Source organism: Rhodnius prolixus, unplaced genomic scaffold (assembly GCF_049639745.1).
Source record: "Rhodnius prolixus isolate KJV_2025 unplaced genomic scaffold, Rpr scaffold_2, whole genome shotgun sequence".
Lineage (NCBI taxonomy): Eukaryota > Metazoa > Arthropoda > Insecta > Hemiptera > Reduviidae > Rhodnius > Rhodnius prolixus.
Genome location: NW_027411592.1, coordinates 63,995,517 through 64,012,702, shown reverse-complemented (window position 1 = coordinate 64,012,702; position 17,186 = coordinate 63,995,517). Strand labels below are relative to the sequence as shown.

Below are 17,186 nucleotides of genomic sequence, written 5' to 3'. Positions count from 1 at the left end.
TTTTTTAAAGAAAATAATTGAGAAGACAAATACATAAATTTGGGAAAAAAAGTTTATGTCGCAAAAAATATAGCAATTTTTTGTTTTCCATCCCTAAAACAGCAGCTATCCTGATGATTAGAGCTGTGAAATCTTTCTGAATACATTCCTGAATTATGTTCCCATATTTTCCATTTTCTGGTTTCCAATTTGGTTACTTATTTGTGACATACGTAAACGTTTATGTGCACTCATGTTTAAAAAATAAAAAAACTAAGTTTATTCGTTTGAGACCAATTCTGTGACAATCTCCTGTCTTCACACGTAAATTTTAAAAGTTCCTTGTATTATTTTTTTAAAAAATGCGTAAAAGAATATGGTTCCATATTAGTTAAGGAGCTAATTTAGTGTTTTTCGTGTTTAAATAATTTTTTAAAAATGTTGGGTGCTCAAAAAAGTATTTATGTAATTATTAAATTTAATAGTTTCATGTAGAAAATAGTAAGTTGTCTGTAAAGTTTATTCTTGTATAAGTTGTGTAATCGTTGATAATATCGTTGAAATCTTAAACAATTATATTTGAAGTACATCTTGTAAAAAGTCTCCTCCAATAATTACTTTTTTTTTTGGTGCGATTAATTTATAGTTCATGTCATTTCTAGGCTGAATCACCTTTATGACGATTTATCTGAACTTACAATGTGTACTCACCGCCCATTTTTTTTTTTAAATCGCAATACCAAAAATGTATCACCAATAATCGTTTTCATGGAGCAGAACAAAAATAGAAAATCCAACCCTAAAATGATCTTTTGTTTATTGAATATTTCAAAAAAATGTGTTGAGTTTGTGAAAAAAATAAAATATTGTAGCTCAGTGATTACAGCTCTGAATTAGAACGCAATGCCAGAGAGTTAATCTTTTCAGAAGCCTCTTACAGCATATAGATTACTGTAAGGAGTTTACAATATCCTAAGACTGGCAGTCAATACATAAAAAAAAAAGTGATTTTAGTCAAGAATTTGTCCAAAGATTTTTCTCTAAATTAATCATAATTAAGTATTAGAATTAATTTGTTTAAAATATGTACCATTAATAAAAAACAAATACGTTGTGTCTTAAGATTAAATTACAAATTCAAAGTCAGTTTACTGCATAGTATAAGACTAACATTCTGTCATTCAGAGGGTTTAAATGATATAGTTTTAAAAAGGTTAATTTTTTTAGAAGTGCCTTTACAGAAATATAATAAGGTTGGTAACATTTATTATTAAGCAGCTGTATTCTGAAACTATTCGGGAATTTCGAGGATATATAATCCAGCGGGGGGACGTACCACAACAAAAAGTTGAAAATCCTCACGCAAAACGGGGGGACCTACTTTCTTCACTGTTTATACAGATTGCCTTACCTAAACCCTATGGAGCATTCTAGGTTTCTTAAACTTTAGTACATTTCTAGTAAGATTTCGTAACCTGAACTAAACTATTAAAACAAATTTTCTTTTCTTTTCTTTTTGGAGTGCCCCCCACGAGTCTATTAAAAAAAAAAACCAATCATGTAATTTATATCATTTTAACATCTTCTCATTAATTTTTTTGCCATTTTAATTTATTTTTTTATAGCATTACATACCCAATGCCTAACTCTTTAAGTCCAGGATAAGAAAGCAAGATATCCAGGTACTTTATTCTGGAAGAACTTCCCTTCCAAGCATTAAAGTCGCATCTTTTCTTCCTACAAAGTCAGTTATGTTATAACAGTATCTGAAGCTATGCATCAGTTAAAGAATATATTCATTTTTATCGTCACCATCCATTATAATATTTTAAATAAATTTTGCTTCCGTCCTGATTTTTGAGGGGAGGAAATAACTGTCCATTTTAATGATTCTACAGCTTGCAAAAATTTGAATTTGTAATAATCTTATTAGTTTTTAAGACTGATTCTACTAAAGATATAATAAAGGCAAAAAAGAATAAACATATAGAAAATTATAAAGATCTCAAAATTATTAGCTACTTAATTGTGTTTATTGTGAAATTAGTTAAAATATTTGTTGTGTACAAATTTCTAGTATACTTAAAAATTGCAATGTATAATAGTTTATATTTTGAGCTTTAATTATTAAGCAGATAAAAACAAGTTTCAGTACTGATGCCTAATGAATGAGACTGCATGTGATCTTGATGAATACTGTTTTTAAATAAAAATTTGTACTTTTTCTACTTTTATAAATAAACTTTTCATGTTTTTTTTTAAATTAAATTATGGCGTTTCAGTTTGAATTGCCTCTTCCATTTGGTTGAAGTTGCTTGCAGTATACTTCAACAATGATCCGGATTCTTCTGCAGTCCTAACCGCCCCATGTTCCATCAGACTACACTAACAGAGTTAGATATTGTCCCGGATAAACTAATCCAGGATTGTGCACAGATCTAGAGTATCGTTCCATGGTAACATCTGTCGTATAACTTCTGAAAATTTCTTGAGGGAGAAGTTTTTTTGCTTGTTCCAATGTAATTGTAATTACTGTTTGTTATTGAAAAATGTAAATGTTATTCTTGTATTACGGATTTATGTTGAAGATATGATAAAGTAACGTTACATTAAAAAAAAAGAAGTAGAAACATTTCATAAGAATTTAAATCATAAAATAATTTATCTGCTACTCAATAAAAGTATTGTAACAAGACCAGTATTTTTTTTTTTTTTTTATGATTTAAGGCGCGTCAACATCTAAGGTTATTGGCGCCCGAAGCTTTTTTCAGTGCACTGCCCCGGCCTACCGGACAGTGAGCTATAAGAAGCTCCTAGGAAGAGAAAATCTAAGGGTCAGCAAGCTGGATTCGAACGCGGGACCTCCGCGTGGGAGTCCAGTATGCTAATCTCATAGCTAATCCCTTCCCTAACAAGACCAGTATTGTTAACTAATGAGCCTAATATTTAAAAAAAAGTACAAATTAATTACGTGAACATACGGACTTTGTACAAAACATTTCAGTCAAAACTACTGCCGACAGATAGTTGACGCTCCTTTCTACGGTGACTAACCTTACTCTTCACATCGATCTCAACATTCCCTTCAAAGACCAATTCGCCAAGACTAAATACCAAAAATTCCATACTGCTCTCTCGATTAGCTCTAATCCTCTTGTACAGAGTCTCTCGCTACCTCTGACATTCCTAATTATTCTCCTCTCCGACTAAATCGCCAGTGGCTCCGCGACTTCCCCGCAGGCTGAGACCTAAACGCCATTATTCTCCTATATCTCCTCCTCACCCTCTCCTCTCTCCTATAGAGAGTGCTACCGCTGGATAGCTTCTCTCCTCCTGCTCTTCCCGCTCCAGTTCATCACTCTCTCCATATTTACTTTATGGTATACAATTTATACAGATTGTAAATTACAAAATAAATTAAAGAAAAAAAAAAAAATTACGTGTTAGAAAAATAAAAACATTATCCTTAACAGACTACGCGAGTTAATCGAGGCCCTATGCTAAAAGTTGCTACTTTTAAGAAGAGACATCAACGATTGCTCTCGGATTGTTTTTATCTTATGCTCACATCCTTCATCTCTTCAAAAATCCATTTCCACGGCCAGTAGATAATAATATGTTTTGAATTTAACTTTGCAATAAGTGTGCTATGAAAATGCGAGTGTAGGTAGCTATAGTATTCAAAATATTATTTTTTAAAAAAGCGAGATTTTTTTTACTTTTAATTTTTTAAACGTAAGTTTTATAACAGTTTTATCAGTTATTTCAAACCAAGGTAGAGGTAAGGAGTGGATTATTTATTAACAATGTCTCAATTACTACTTAATCTTTCTTTTGAAAATATTGTAATCTTTTAATGGTGCAGTGTTTACCTTAGCTGATAAAAAGAATTTCAAGAGATTAATTGTTTGTTTTATTTAAAACTATTTTAAATTTTACTGTAATTTTTCGTAAATTTGGGTTTTTATATAGCGGCGTGTACTTTTTTCAATGATCTAAAATAGAAATTATATTGCAATGAGTCTTCGACGAATCTTTATGTCAATTTTCATTACTTTTTCAATGAAACGGTCTTTAAAAGTTTCCAAAGACGATTTTTGATGCTGCAGGATTTTTTTTTTTTTTTTTACTTTTCATTTATATATTAAAATGTATTTATGTTGTGAATGCGCGTCATCATTTTGTTCCAATGGCGAATGACCTAGCGGCTGTTTCGAATGGAAAATCGCCCTTAAAACGTTTCCCGCTAAAGGGCCAGCGTGTGACCAAAAACAAGACCTATAGCTTTCTATTGGGGAACAGTAAACGTTTCACCTCCTCGAAAGTCCTGGAAAAAGGAAACATCCTTCCTGTTTTCTAAAAGGCGCAATCGCTAGTTTTCGATATAACTTTGCTGGCATTAGGTAACCAGAAGAGATAATGCGGAAAAGCTAACAGTTAGAAACCTCTGGTTTCTTGTGAAAAAAATTTCCAGCAGTACGTTGGAGAAAAAAGGACCCATCCTGTAGTTTAAACTATACCATTATCCCTTGACTTCCCATTATTTCTTAGAAAGTAGACCTTTACTTGCAGCTTCCCACTCAGAAGAATAAATTATTGCATACATTCTGAAAAGTTTGACACAATGGACAAATCGACATTTTTAAAGTAAGCCTTTCAAATTATTTTTTACTGTGATTTAATAAAAAAAAAAATAGAATGGAGTAAATCTATAGAATAAAGAGGCAGAGCAGATTTGTGCTAACAAATAGAGAATCTAAAAACAATTTATTATTTACATTTTTCTTACTTTATTTACATTGATTTATTTGCATTAAATCAATGACCTTATAAATGATGAATCAATACACACACAAGTGATGTGCAAGATATACATACATTAATTTCAAGGTCTTTTTTCTTGAATTGGAAACATCCATCCGCATTTTTTTTGCAATCATAATAATTTAACGCGAATTAATAAAATATAAATGAAATAATTTGTTAGGAAAAGTAAAGTATATCATTACTATTAAATGAAGAGACAAATTGGATGTGCTTAAGGCAGCTAAATATGTAGTATGGATCACAAGGAATCCCTAATGCTTTATCCGTAATAAGACCTATCACAAACAAGCTCATCTGTGATGCATAGCGCTTGTGCAGTTAAGTCCACTCCAGCGTAGTCTTGCAGATTCAAACGGGAAACGAATTTGAAAAAAAAAAAAAGGCGTCAACGGAATGATTCTGTAACCTGGGTTTCAAATTTGATATTTCGTTTAGGTATCACCCAAGTGAATTGACAATTTTTTTTCGATAAACTTAACAAGTTCTACTTTATTGGATATTACTATTATTCACCAAATATTTTTCTAGAATACCTTGTTTAGTAAGGAATGAAGACAAGCTCTGTTCTGAAGTACTCTATTCTGGCATATTCTTCGGTTCTAACATCTACGTATGTTTCGTGAATTAAGAGCACAAAGTTCGATCATACCGTATAGAGCGGCTTGTTTCTAGTTGCCTTTCTGTAAAGTCAACTAAGTCCAACCATCCAAGACTTGGACATAACTTTATGATAAGCCAATCATTTTAGTTCTAACTTATTTAGAGAAAATTGATCTTATTGAGGGGTTCACAGCTAACTGAAACATAACACCTGCCCTTTCCACAGTACCAGTTTTAATAATACAGCTCACAAAGTATAAATATTGAAGATAACTTTTTCTTTTTAGAGCAAATTTCAAGAGGTTTCATAAAATTTTAATAACATAAGTTGGGCTAAGAGAAGGTCGTTTGAGTGTTTACAACAGATTTAATGATTTCAAATTTAATTAAGGCCAAAAAAATGCAGTTTTTAAGGCGTAATTCGTAACAAAAGGTAATAAACGTTATGACAATGGGTCATAAATTAATAATTAACAGCACTACGTGTTAGTAAAAGGAGCCTTAATAATGTAATAAAACAAATTATTTTGTAAAATGTAATATTAAAATTGTTTTTTTTCTGTGGATAATGAGTAAAAACAAATTCCAAACCTTATTTGTGTAAAATAAGTGAATAAAATAACCTATACAAAAAGCAGTGTGCATGGAAAATATACATAATAAAGCCACATAACACTGTATATAAATCATGTAGAGGTTATACGAGTAAGGAAATAAGAGCTGCAAACAAACAATACCGTTTAATACGAGCTGAGAAACCAGATTTAGTAGCTAGAAATAATAATATAGAAAACGCAACTGAACGGGGTCAAGGGTAGATTTAATAATGTTTGGTAGTATGGATGGAGTTAAACTCGCGTCTCGTATACAAGTTTAATAGTATGATAAACCGAAGTCCCCCGTCAGTAGTACACTGTCTCGGCAGCAGGATACAACTCGAGAGTTATTTTAATTTTTTTTTTTTTTTTACTTACACTTGTGCTGTTTTAATAATTAATTTCGTTCAATGTGCTACTTTGTTTACTAAGAGAATTCAATTAATTTTAATTTTTTTAAAAAAAACTTTTAGGTTCACTGTGTCACAAAATCTTCTAGTTTTTGTTGTCTATGGATTCAAAACAAAAATAATGGGTTTAATAATAATGTAAAAAGTTATTCATCGCAGAAAAGTTGTGTGAATATGTGTGTGGTTCCATGAAAGTGTTTTGTATTAAATTTTCCTTTTGGTTTTGTGATAATTTCCAAATAAAGAAACTAACCAAAGTGGTTTTATAGAAAACATCTCTGCTGCAGGTTGCATCCATATTTTAGGTTAGATTAAAACAATATTTTCTTTGTTTACACCTTTTTATTGAATCAATATAATGCTTAGTTAAATAACTATATTAAATTTAACACTATAGTGATTAAAAAAAACAAAATAACAGACAACAAAAGTAACACTTGATTTAAGTTTCGACTTACGAGGACCATGTTTGTAGCTATGCAATTTTATAAGCATGGTTAACAGCTGACGACTTGAACAAGACTGCCAACTTGTAAACATATGTTCTTTTTCTCACTGCAGCTTAACGTATTTATTATTTTGAAAAACAAAAAAAAAATTATATTCAAAAGTGTTATAATAGTATAAAATTGTGCTCATTCATTAAAATTGTGCCGTCCCATAACTGTGCTAGGATCAAACTTAAAATGAATGTTCTAAAAAAAAAAAAAACTCTCAAGTCGGAATTTTGGCTACTCTTAAGATATTCTGAAACAATACTTATAAGAAATAAATAATTAAAGAGAAAATAACATCTGTTACGTAAATTGGTCTTTCCGATTGGACCGATTTTGCGAACGATAAGACCTGAAATTGATCCTTTAAAGGGAAAATCCTAAAATATATTGAAATGGGCACTTACTGGCAATTCTGTGGGACAAACGCTTACTTTTTGGGTTCCTTGGTGGCACCTGAACCAAATATCAAATTTGAGCTTTTTTTTCTTTTTTAACATAGTAAATGAAAGTAAAAAAATATTACTCTAGCCAGTAAATCAAAGAAAATTGAACAAATTTTAGTAACCTCATTTCGATCAAGCGATATTTTTTCAAACAAGAGATTTTTAGTGAAATATTCAGTTATTTCTAACAACTATGCCTAATACTTTAGACTAAAATGATACTTTAGAGAGATTCCTAGGTTCTATCAAACCTTCCTGCATTAATGTTTTGAATACAGCATTTTTAACAGTAAAAACCAAAATATTAACAGTTTTCGTGAAAACAGAACTATACATATATATTGTTGTTTTTATTATTAACTGCAAAGTAACCTTCTCGATTGTATAATTTTTGTGTAAAATCTCAATTTGGTTTATGTATTACTTACTTTTTTTCTTTGGTAAGAATAAAATGAAAGAATGTTTTTATTAGGTTGCATGTATGTGAATGGGAACAGATTCAAAAAGCTCTAATTTGATGTCAGTTGTAGTTTTGATAGTAATGTTTTTTTTGTCGAAATCTAGGTATGAAGTATCGATTATACTGAAGCGATTCGTCAGTTTTTTGCGATTAGTTTTTTTTTTTGAAAATGGCTCTAAGACTTTGCATGAAACTTCTGTATACTACTGATGCGTATAATCAAAAAACGGGGGTAACACTTTTATTTGGAACTTTTTCTGCAGAAAAAAAATCGATTAATTGCAGTTTTGATGGTGAGGTGGCATCCCTTAAAAATATCATCTCAATGGATTGTGTTAGGTTAGGTTAGGTTTCAAAAATTCGGACGATGAGTTGTGTAAAGGAAGCTATTGTATTTTTTTTTTTTAAATACTTTATTTTTTTTGTACAACAGAAAATTAAAAGTTGAAATTTTATTTCCGGCTCCATTATAAGTTTTTTATTTTATCAAAAACAAAGACATTAACGCGCTAATGAAGTCACTAAATTCAAAAACACTCTCTGCAACGGGAAGCAGTTATGATTGAATAAACGTTATGTTAATAATAAAATATCCTTAAACAAAGTGAAAGCAAAAAATAAAGGTGCTTTTTTGTTTTTTTTTATCTTTGAATGAGTTTATTTCCGATTTTTTTTGGCAAATTGTCTTATCGTGTGCAAAAAAAAAAAAACGTTACCCAGTCTACACGATAATTTATTTGCAAATAATTTAATTTGGGTCTAATTTATTTTAATTAAATGCATAGAATTTGCATTCTGGGTGACATTGTTTTTTTAAAAAAAAGGTTTATGTATTTATCAATACCATTCTTGTAAACATAATTTAATGGAACTTTTCAAGTTTTTCAATCGAATTAAATCGATATAAAATGGTCTAACTTTTATTTTAATCATTGCTTTGGAAAAACTCTTTTTAGTCCTTTTTTTTTTGTCTAAATACACAGCCTCATCGATTTCAAAAAAATTTTGTTTTTGAAATTCGATTGTAAACAAATATTCTAAATTGAAGTAAATTGCGTAATCGATTCCAATGATTTTTGTACACTAAGAGAAATCGTTGAATTCTTTTTTTCAAGTTCTAATAAAATGACGTATTATTTGCGTCACAATGTTAAAAGTTTTCTTGATATTTTATTATTTGATACAATCAAAATACTTGATGTGAATAGAATTTTCCTTGAGAAAAACAACAACTTCTTTCTCAAGAACATAAACGTAATAAAGTTTTCTTCCAAAGAGATAATAAAATATTTCCCTAATAGTTTATAATTTTTTTATTACATCCGCTAACATATTGATATTTAACTGCTTCTCAAGTAGGTTAAAACTTATATAATACTCGCAAACAACTTGCATCATGGGAACTGATTCGATTATTGGTCGTCCATTGTTGACATTCATAAGCCCTGTGTGTTTTCTTTTTTGCTTACTTTACGACTTTTCGACCAATGATTTTTATTTTGACGTCAGCTTTAATATTTCTTGTTTTATTTTCTTAAATACAACCAGTCTTACCCTCAGTCTACACGTCTATGACGTCTGCCTCACGCAGCTTAAAATAATAATTAATCAGAAATTGACATCTTCTTTCATTGATTTCTGTTATCGATATTTAATCTCTACTGTATTCTACACGAGATGTGGCTATTAAATAACGATGCTGCTACAGAAGAACTATGCATACGCCAAATCCTAACGACCGACAGCTGTGCAGCGTAAAGCCTTCTCCTTGTGTCGTGTTTGTAGAGAAATCAGGCTGACCGGAACAGTCGTTAGTGGTATTAGAGGTGTTTAGTTTCGTTTTGCCGCAAAACATCGATACTACGCAACGTAGTAGAGCAACGAATTGTCGTGAAATTTCACATCAAAACTTGGTAAAACCTCTACTTAAACTTATCTTTTATTAAAAGAGGTTTATGGCGATGAATGTTGAATCACGTGCGCAAGTTTTTTGAGTGATTCAAGTGGTTTCCAAGATGGCCCGAGAAGACGTCAGGAGATGATGTCCGCCCCGGATCGCCCTTCCACGTCCAAAACGGATGAAAATATCGATTATAATTAATCAAACATTACTACCGGTGAAGTGTTTTTCTCAACTCCGTGAAAGAGTAAGGGGAAAAAAAAAACGACCCAATTTTTGTGGAAGAACAATTCACCGGGGTTCTCCATCAAGGACAACCGCGGCGCCGGCTCACACTGCATTGTCTCTGTCAAGATGACATTTCTAGCCAAGTACAACATCCCAGTTTTAGGCCATCCGCCTGACCTGGCGGCCCCATGTGACTTTAGAACTGTTCCGCCAAAGTCAAATCTGCATTTTAAAAGGAACACGATTTCAGTCCGCTGTGAAGCTGTGAAAGAAAAAGCCTGCACGCGTCATGCAGGCGCTCACAGAAGAAAAAGACTTCCAGCACTGTTTCAGAACAATGGTAAATTCGCATGGAGCGTTGTAGGGATAGGGGAGTGGTGTATATTGAAGGTGATAATAACTAAATATGTTTAAATTTGGAATAAAATGTTTTTTTACAGCATCAGTCTCGTTATTTAATGGCCACACCTCGTATAAGGTTTTTTCTTTTACTTTTGTCTTAACAAAATCGATCGATATACATGGCAAGTTTAAAAGGAAACTTGCAGGAGTCAATTTCGTAAATAGGAAAAAGTATTAAATCCATTTAATTAAGTGGAACTTCCGAATGATGTAAAGTTGAAGTCAGAAAGTACATTTTGTAGTGAGATAAAGTCGTTTGTCATGGTCAGATATAAAAATAATGTAATTCTTAGTGCAATTCTATAATACATTACAGTATACACGACGTATATTCCTAAAATTATCTACTTAATAATTAAATTGAACTATAATAGAGTAGAGAATCAATATTATGCTAAATAAACATACAGTTGGCAGAATTGTTTACAAGATTTCCAGGTATACCATTATACATAATCTCTTAGGTAAACAAATGTTCACTTATTGATGTCCATTAGTGGGAGGTGATTATGGATGGATCAGGTTAGTTTACCCGGCCTGTTCAATTGTTACAGAATGATGTTGCCCTGTTTACCGTTAGACATCTCGGTGCCCAGCTCAATTCTGGCTAGGAGGGGAGCGCTAACCTGTCTGGAACTACCTCTGGAATATCTTCTAACGATGGTAATATCACAACGTTCTATTTTTATTTTAATGGACTTATTATCATTACTTTCAGCAAATAAATAGAGATCTATTTATGTATCAGAGGTAAGTTATTTCCTCAACTAGAATACCCCCATCCTAAAAAAATTATGTAATCTATATCAAGATGAAATATCCCCCCCCCCCATTCTAAAGAAAATATATTTTTTTTACGATTCACAAACTGTATACCTTTATTTTTGGGTTAGTGTTTAATGAATAATAACTAACAATCGATCTAAATCAATTGAATTATTCAAATCAGCTGTTTACGTCATCCATGTTCTTCACCTTACCCTTATTATTCTAGGATTTTTGTTTGCACTAAATATTTGATTAGGAATTGGTTAATTTGTGTAAGAATAAGAAAATTCTTTGTAAATATTTACTTCTAATACACTGTGTGCCTATTTGTAATTTCTCTGGTTTATACTAAATAAGAGGAAGTATTGTGATCGTTTCCAATATCAATTTTTCAGCGGGAAGATTCATTTTGAGGGCCCCCTGAATCAGGAAAATCAAATTTGAAATCTAATTCAGGGAGGAGCAATCACTGTCCCCGCCAAAATGTAACCAGTAGTGCTTTTTTTTTTGTTTTTCTTGAATTTATTATTAACTTTTTCTTTTTTAAAAACAATATTTTCACTGAGGCAGCCTCTAGCATTTTCTTCAAACTTGGAGTTCTTACTTTGTGCGTTAGGTAACTTACTAGATTAGATTAGACTAGGGCGGCCTCAAGGCCCACGCCACTACGACCCCTTTGGAGATCTATTGTGCCTCCTCTCACTCTAAAGCTCACCCTTCCAGACCTCGTCCTTTTAATCAGACTCTTAATTCTGGGAGAGTGACTCTTGGGTAAAGCTCACACAGGCCTTGGTTTTTCGCTCCCCGAGAAGTAAACATCCTTAGCCCAGACAAGACCCCTCACATTGACACAACACGTGCAGTGACGTTTACTCCTCTTCCTGACAGAACCTACAAAGGCTATCATCTGCCAGGTCCAGAGGGTTTTCTGAGCCTGCAGTTAGGTCGGTTAATAAGCCCACAATCATCCATATAGCACCACACGGCCTTGACGGATTAATTCTGCAGTCAGCCTCGGCGAATAGCCCCGTAATGAACTCCTTCGCCTGTCTCTGCACCCATAAGTTAATGGTCGCAGTCTTAACACACTTCGAAACCCCAAAACAGGGCTCCGGGCCAACGAAGTGTCCCGCAGAACCTTCCCGGGTGAATCTGCCGCTTCGTTTTTCCCTTATGTCCTAAATGACCAGGTACCCAAAACCAGAAAGACCTTATTTTGGTCACTAATTTCCTTCAGGGCACCCAGACAGTCCCAAACCAGTTTTGAGTTAACCTGGTTGGAACTAATAGCTCGTAGAACAGCCTGACTATCCGAGAAAATTACGACCACAAAGCTCCGATTACCTATTGAAGTTAGGTAACTTGTAGTAGCTTTTATTTATTCGGGAAAATTCGACTAAGGGCTACATTTTGGCGAAGGATTGCCCTTCATTTTGCTTCTGACTAACAAGGTGAATCGTGAAATAGGTCGTACTCTCCACTGACCGGAAACTAAGCTGTGAAAATCTCAAAAAAAAGGGATGTTATCCCATTCTGGAGTAGTGTTAGTTCCGGTTGAGAGGACTTGATTTTGCCATTTACTTTGTACCATGCACAAATATAATATGCTGTTACTTCGTCAAGGTTAATGTATTTTTATGAAAATAGTTGATACTCACTACTTTTTTTAGTTCGTAGATAGTTTTTTATTTATTTATTTACGGATATGTCCTTGGCGGAAATAGAGAAAAAAATTAGGTCGCTTTGTGACGTCGCGAGTAAAGTGACAATGTGAGACAATTAATCTGATCTAGAAATTCCCGTAATTGCTATTATTACTGCGCTAATTGTCCAAAATTCTCTTAGAACTTAACGTAAAAAGGGCAATTCACATATTCTACAATAAGCCTGTGAAATTTCGCTAAATTTCGTGATTGTTTACGTAATTCAAATGCAATTGTTTTTTATTGCGTCTATCTGCTGCACTTTCCGAGTTTAATTGATAACTTTATGCTCTGGCTGGCTGGCTATTTGACCCCTGGCCTACGGCCTCAAGATCAAGAGGGGGCCTACATTCAAAATTGTTAGCAAAATTAAAATTACACTATTCTAAAAACCGGTGAACACTAAAACACTGTATTTAGTGATGTATTTTATTATCTCTCATGTAATTTACAAACTTAAAAAATGGGAGGTAAAAGGGCCCCTCATAAGTGGAATAGCCTAGGTCCTCTTTTCATCTACGAGGGTCGTTTGAAAAGTCCGAGCAAAAATAAAAACTACTTAATTTTTTGGGGTAAACCTTTTTTATTTTTCAACATAGTCTCCTTTTAGGCTTATACACTTCGTCCAACGCTGCTCTAGTTTGTTGATCCCTTCCGAATAATAGGATTTGTCCAAGTCTGAAAAATAGCCATTCGTTTCTGCAATCACCTCCTCGTTTAAATAAAATCTTTTTCCCGCCAGCGATTTCTTCATATTGGGGAACAAATAGTAGTCCGAGGGAGCCAAGTCTGGAGAATAGGGGGGATGTGAAACGAGTTGGAACCCTATTTCCATTAATTTTGCGACCACAACTGCTGAGGTGTGAGCTGGTGTGTTGTCGTGATGGAAAAGGACTTTTTTGTGGGCCAATCGTGGGCGTTTTTCTTGCAGCTCGGTTTTCAAACGGTCCAATAACGATGAATAATATGCACCTGTAATAGTTTTACCCTTTTCCAGATAGTCGATGAGGATTATTCCTTGCGAATCCCAAAAGACAGTCGCCATAATCTTTCCGGCCGTAGGAACGGTCTTCGCCCTTTTTTTTGGCGCAGATTCCCCCTTGGTAACCCATTGTTTAGATTGTTCTTTGGTCTCAGGAGTGTAGTGATGTATCCATGTTTCATCCACAGTGACGAAACGACGCTTAAAGTCCTGCGGATTCTTCTGGAACAGCTGCAAACCGTCCTTACACGATTTCGTTTTTGGTCAAGCGTGAGCAATCGCGGCACCCCCATCTTGCGGATAGCTTTGTCATGGTCCAAATGTTGATGCAAAATATTATGTACCCGTTCATTCGAGATGCCCACAGCACTAGCAATCTCACGCACCTTCACTCTTCTGTCATCTATCACCATTTCATGGATTTTATCAATGATTTCTGGAGTAGTAACCTCAACAGGGCGTCCCAGAACGTTCAGCGTCACTTGTGCGCCCATATGGCCACTCCAGAAAATTTTGAAACCACTTATAAACTGTTCTAATCGAAGGTGTCAGAGTCACCATAATGTTTATCAAGCTTCTCTTTAGTCTCCTGAGGCCGTTTTGCCTTTCATAAAGTAGTGTTTAATCAACACACGAAATTCTTTTTCGTCCATTTTTTTTTGAAAATCACTCGACTTCCTCGATTCAAACGAATGCCAAACACAAAGAAATAGACCGATCTGGCTGAAACTTGGTGTGCGTTCTTCCAAGAGATGCTACTAACTAAACATAACCTCGATACGCGCCAGTGGTGCTATCTCTCTGACTTTGCACGGACTTTTCAAACGACCCTCGTAAATCCGGACCTGCGATTCACTTATGGTTCTAATTCGTTTTTGGTTAAACACTCTTAAATACTTTAAAAACATAATTAGTTAATGATGTAACTAACATTTCATTGAAATAGACGCCTAAAGATTTACAAGATTTAGCGCTAACCTTTCTAAGAAAATGCCGTTGATCGAATGTTTCTTAGAAAATCTACGCAGTGAATGGGGTGTCCTTCAGTTTTCCAGGAAAATCGTTGATGTTTTCCTTTGAAATCTTGACCTCAAAATGTGGCATCCTAGGCTACTGTTCAGGTGATCTTTTATTTTATTTTATTAAAACAAATTTTGATTTAAAAATAAATTTTATCGAAATTCAGTTTAAATAAAATTAACCTAAAAGATAAGACCATAAATAACATTCAGCGAGTGGTGACGTGTCTAGTAGAACTTTCCCGCCAATGCAACGTCAATTTTAGGTTACCATTTCCCGCGTTTCAAATTTTAGGTTATCTAGGCCCAACTATTTTTTTTTTATTGCAACTATAACTTAAAAGTGGTTGTTTATTGTTTAACCAAACAATATTACAAGTTTTATTGTCGTTGAAGTTATTCTCGATTAAAAAAAAAAAAATATTTGAAAGGATAAACAGAACTTCGATTCCTATTGTGTAACTATAGTTCTGGGTTACTAAATTTATTTCAAATTTAAATTTCTGGCATTACATTTAGTATCTCTTATTAACTAATAAAAGTATAAATAATAAATTCCATCAAATTATACAGTATTATTTACCTGAACTCCAGCCAAAACGAAATAATGAATTCTGTGAATAACAAATTTTTTTTTTCTGCACGTTGCATACTGATTGTGCACAATTTCTATTAGTTATCTGCAATAAAAGAACTAATTATTGTACAATAAATATCACCAACGTACAATAACAATCCATTAGACTAATTACTTTTTTTTTTTTAATGATTGCTACGTTGATAACAATGACAATAATTGTGTGCTTTCTATTGAGATATTTTGATTAGACATCGATTGTAGGAAAAATGAGAATACTATAGATGTTCGCTAATGGGTTATTGTCCGCTATCACCTTTTAGTACGACATTATTATGTTTTAGTGCGAGGCAACACTGTTTTAGTTTAGAAGAGGGGAAAAAAACTTAATTTTTAATGACGTAACTTTTGGGAAATAACCTCTCACCGAGAACAATAAATTATATTAACACAGTACCTAATGAGATAGTTTTATTTTTAATTAACTAAAAATTACTTCTATATGGGGGGGGTGTCGATGGAGATTTCTGTAAAATTATATAGGGGGGTCCATAATCAAAAAAAGTTTGGCGACCCCCCCCCTGATCTAAGCGAATTATCAAAAATTTGATCCTAACCGTTTCGCCCATTAAAAACTATTTTTCCCGAATTCAGGGTATCTATCTCAAAACGGATGTTTAAGGTTAAAACTCGAAAATTTGGAAATCCGCACGATTACAGTACTTCCTCTTGCTTAGGAGTAGAGTGAGCAAGAAGAGCCCAATCCTGGTGGTGGGGGGGGGGGCCGAACACGCAAGTCTTATTGAAGAGCTGTTAGACCATGGCCTTATTTTAGCCATTATTTTATTTACTTTATTCTGCGATTGTTGCCTGATTCGTGAAAAAAAAAGAAATACAATTCTAACTAGCTATTTGGGGGAGTTAACGGGGTTAGCAGCTGGAATTATTTATAGGGCCGAGGGCCGCTGGGTGTGTGACGTCACATAGTACTAAATAATAATATTTCACCGGCCCCCGCGCCCCCCGCATGGCTCTCTCCATACATCCTAGAGAACGTCATAGTTCCAACCCCGTCTTTACATGGAGGGGTGCCTTGCTTTTTCCGCTTCCTCAGTTCTTTCTTAGTAGTTTCCTTGTTAGTTCTTGGGACAATAGTGTGCCAATCCGGTGATGTGATAATCATCCAGTTCAAAGAGGAAATGCTTTGCACATGGAAGCCAGAGGAGAATTCTAGAACCTACTAGTTTCCGCTTTCTCGGCCAGTGATGACCATCTACGTGTAAGTCCACCATCATTTCCAATTCCTGGATACCACCTTTTACAAGCTTCACTGGATAGCCAGAAGTATTTCCCAGGAGACTATAAAGAAAAAAAAACAAAACAAAACTTCTAGGTACCAAATTTTCCGTCCAAGAAATATAATACTGGAGTTGAATCGTTGCCAAGTGTCACGGCGCGGTTGCCAAGCTTTACTCTGGTTCAAGGTAATTTAGCTTTGTGCTATAATATTTTCTATTATTTTATTTTATTTTTTAAAATTAATTTTATCCTAGTTTTTTTTACGATTTCCAGACTCTCTACAACTGCGCCTATTTTTGCTGCATCCGGCTAGGTTAAGAAAATAATTGCGGTCATATGAGTAATCTGATAGTTAACAGATTACCTCAAAAACTAAAAAAAATCCCTTAAATATGAAACTATTTTCCATCAAATTTTTGATCCCTCCCAGAAGACCTTATGGTGACGTAACGATCAATAATTCCATAACCGGATGTACTACTCCAGGAGCGGGGAG

At 33.6% G+C, this 17,186-nt stretch overlaps 1 protein-coding gene across 1 annotated transcript in view; it reads left to right on the top strand.

Annotated features, from left to right (window-relative positions):
* The first annotated feature begins 6,571 nt into the window (after window positions 1–6,571).
* LOC141450153 (high affinity 3',5'-cyclic-AMP phosphodiesterase 7A-like) overlaps window positions 6,572–17,186 on the top strand; it is a 392,695-nt gene continuing 382,080 nt past the window's right edge. The window contains exons 1-2 of the mRNA XM_074120290.1: window positions 6,572–6,717; window positions 10,897–11,005. Of these exons, the coding sequence (XP_073976391.1) occupies window positions 10,898–11,005 (108 nt within the window). The 5' untranslated portion in view covers window positions 6,572–6,717; window position 10,897. The remainder of the gene's footprint in view (window positions 6,718–10,896; window positions 11,006–17,186) is intronic.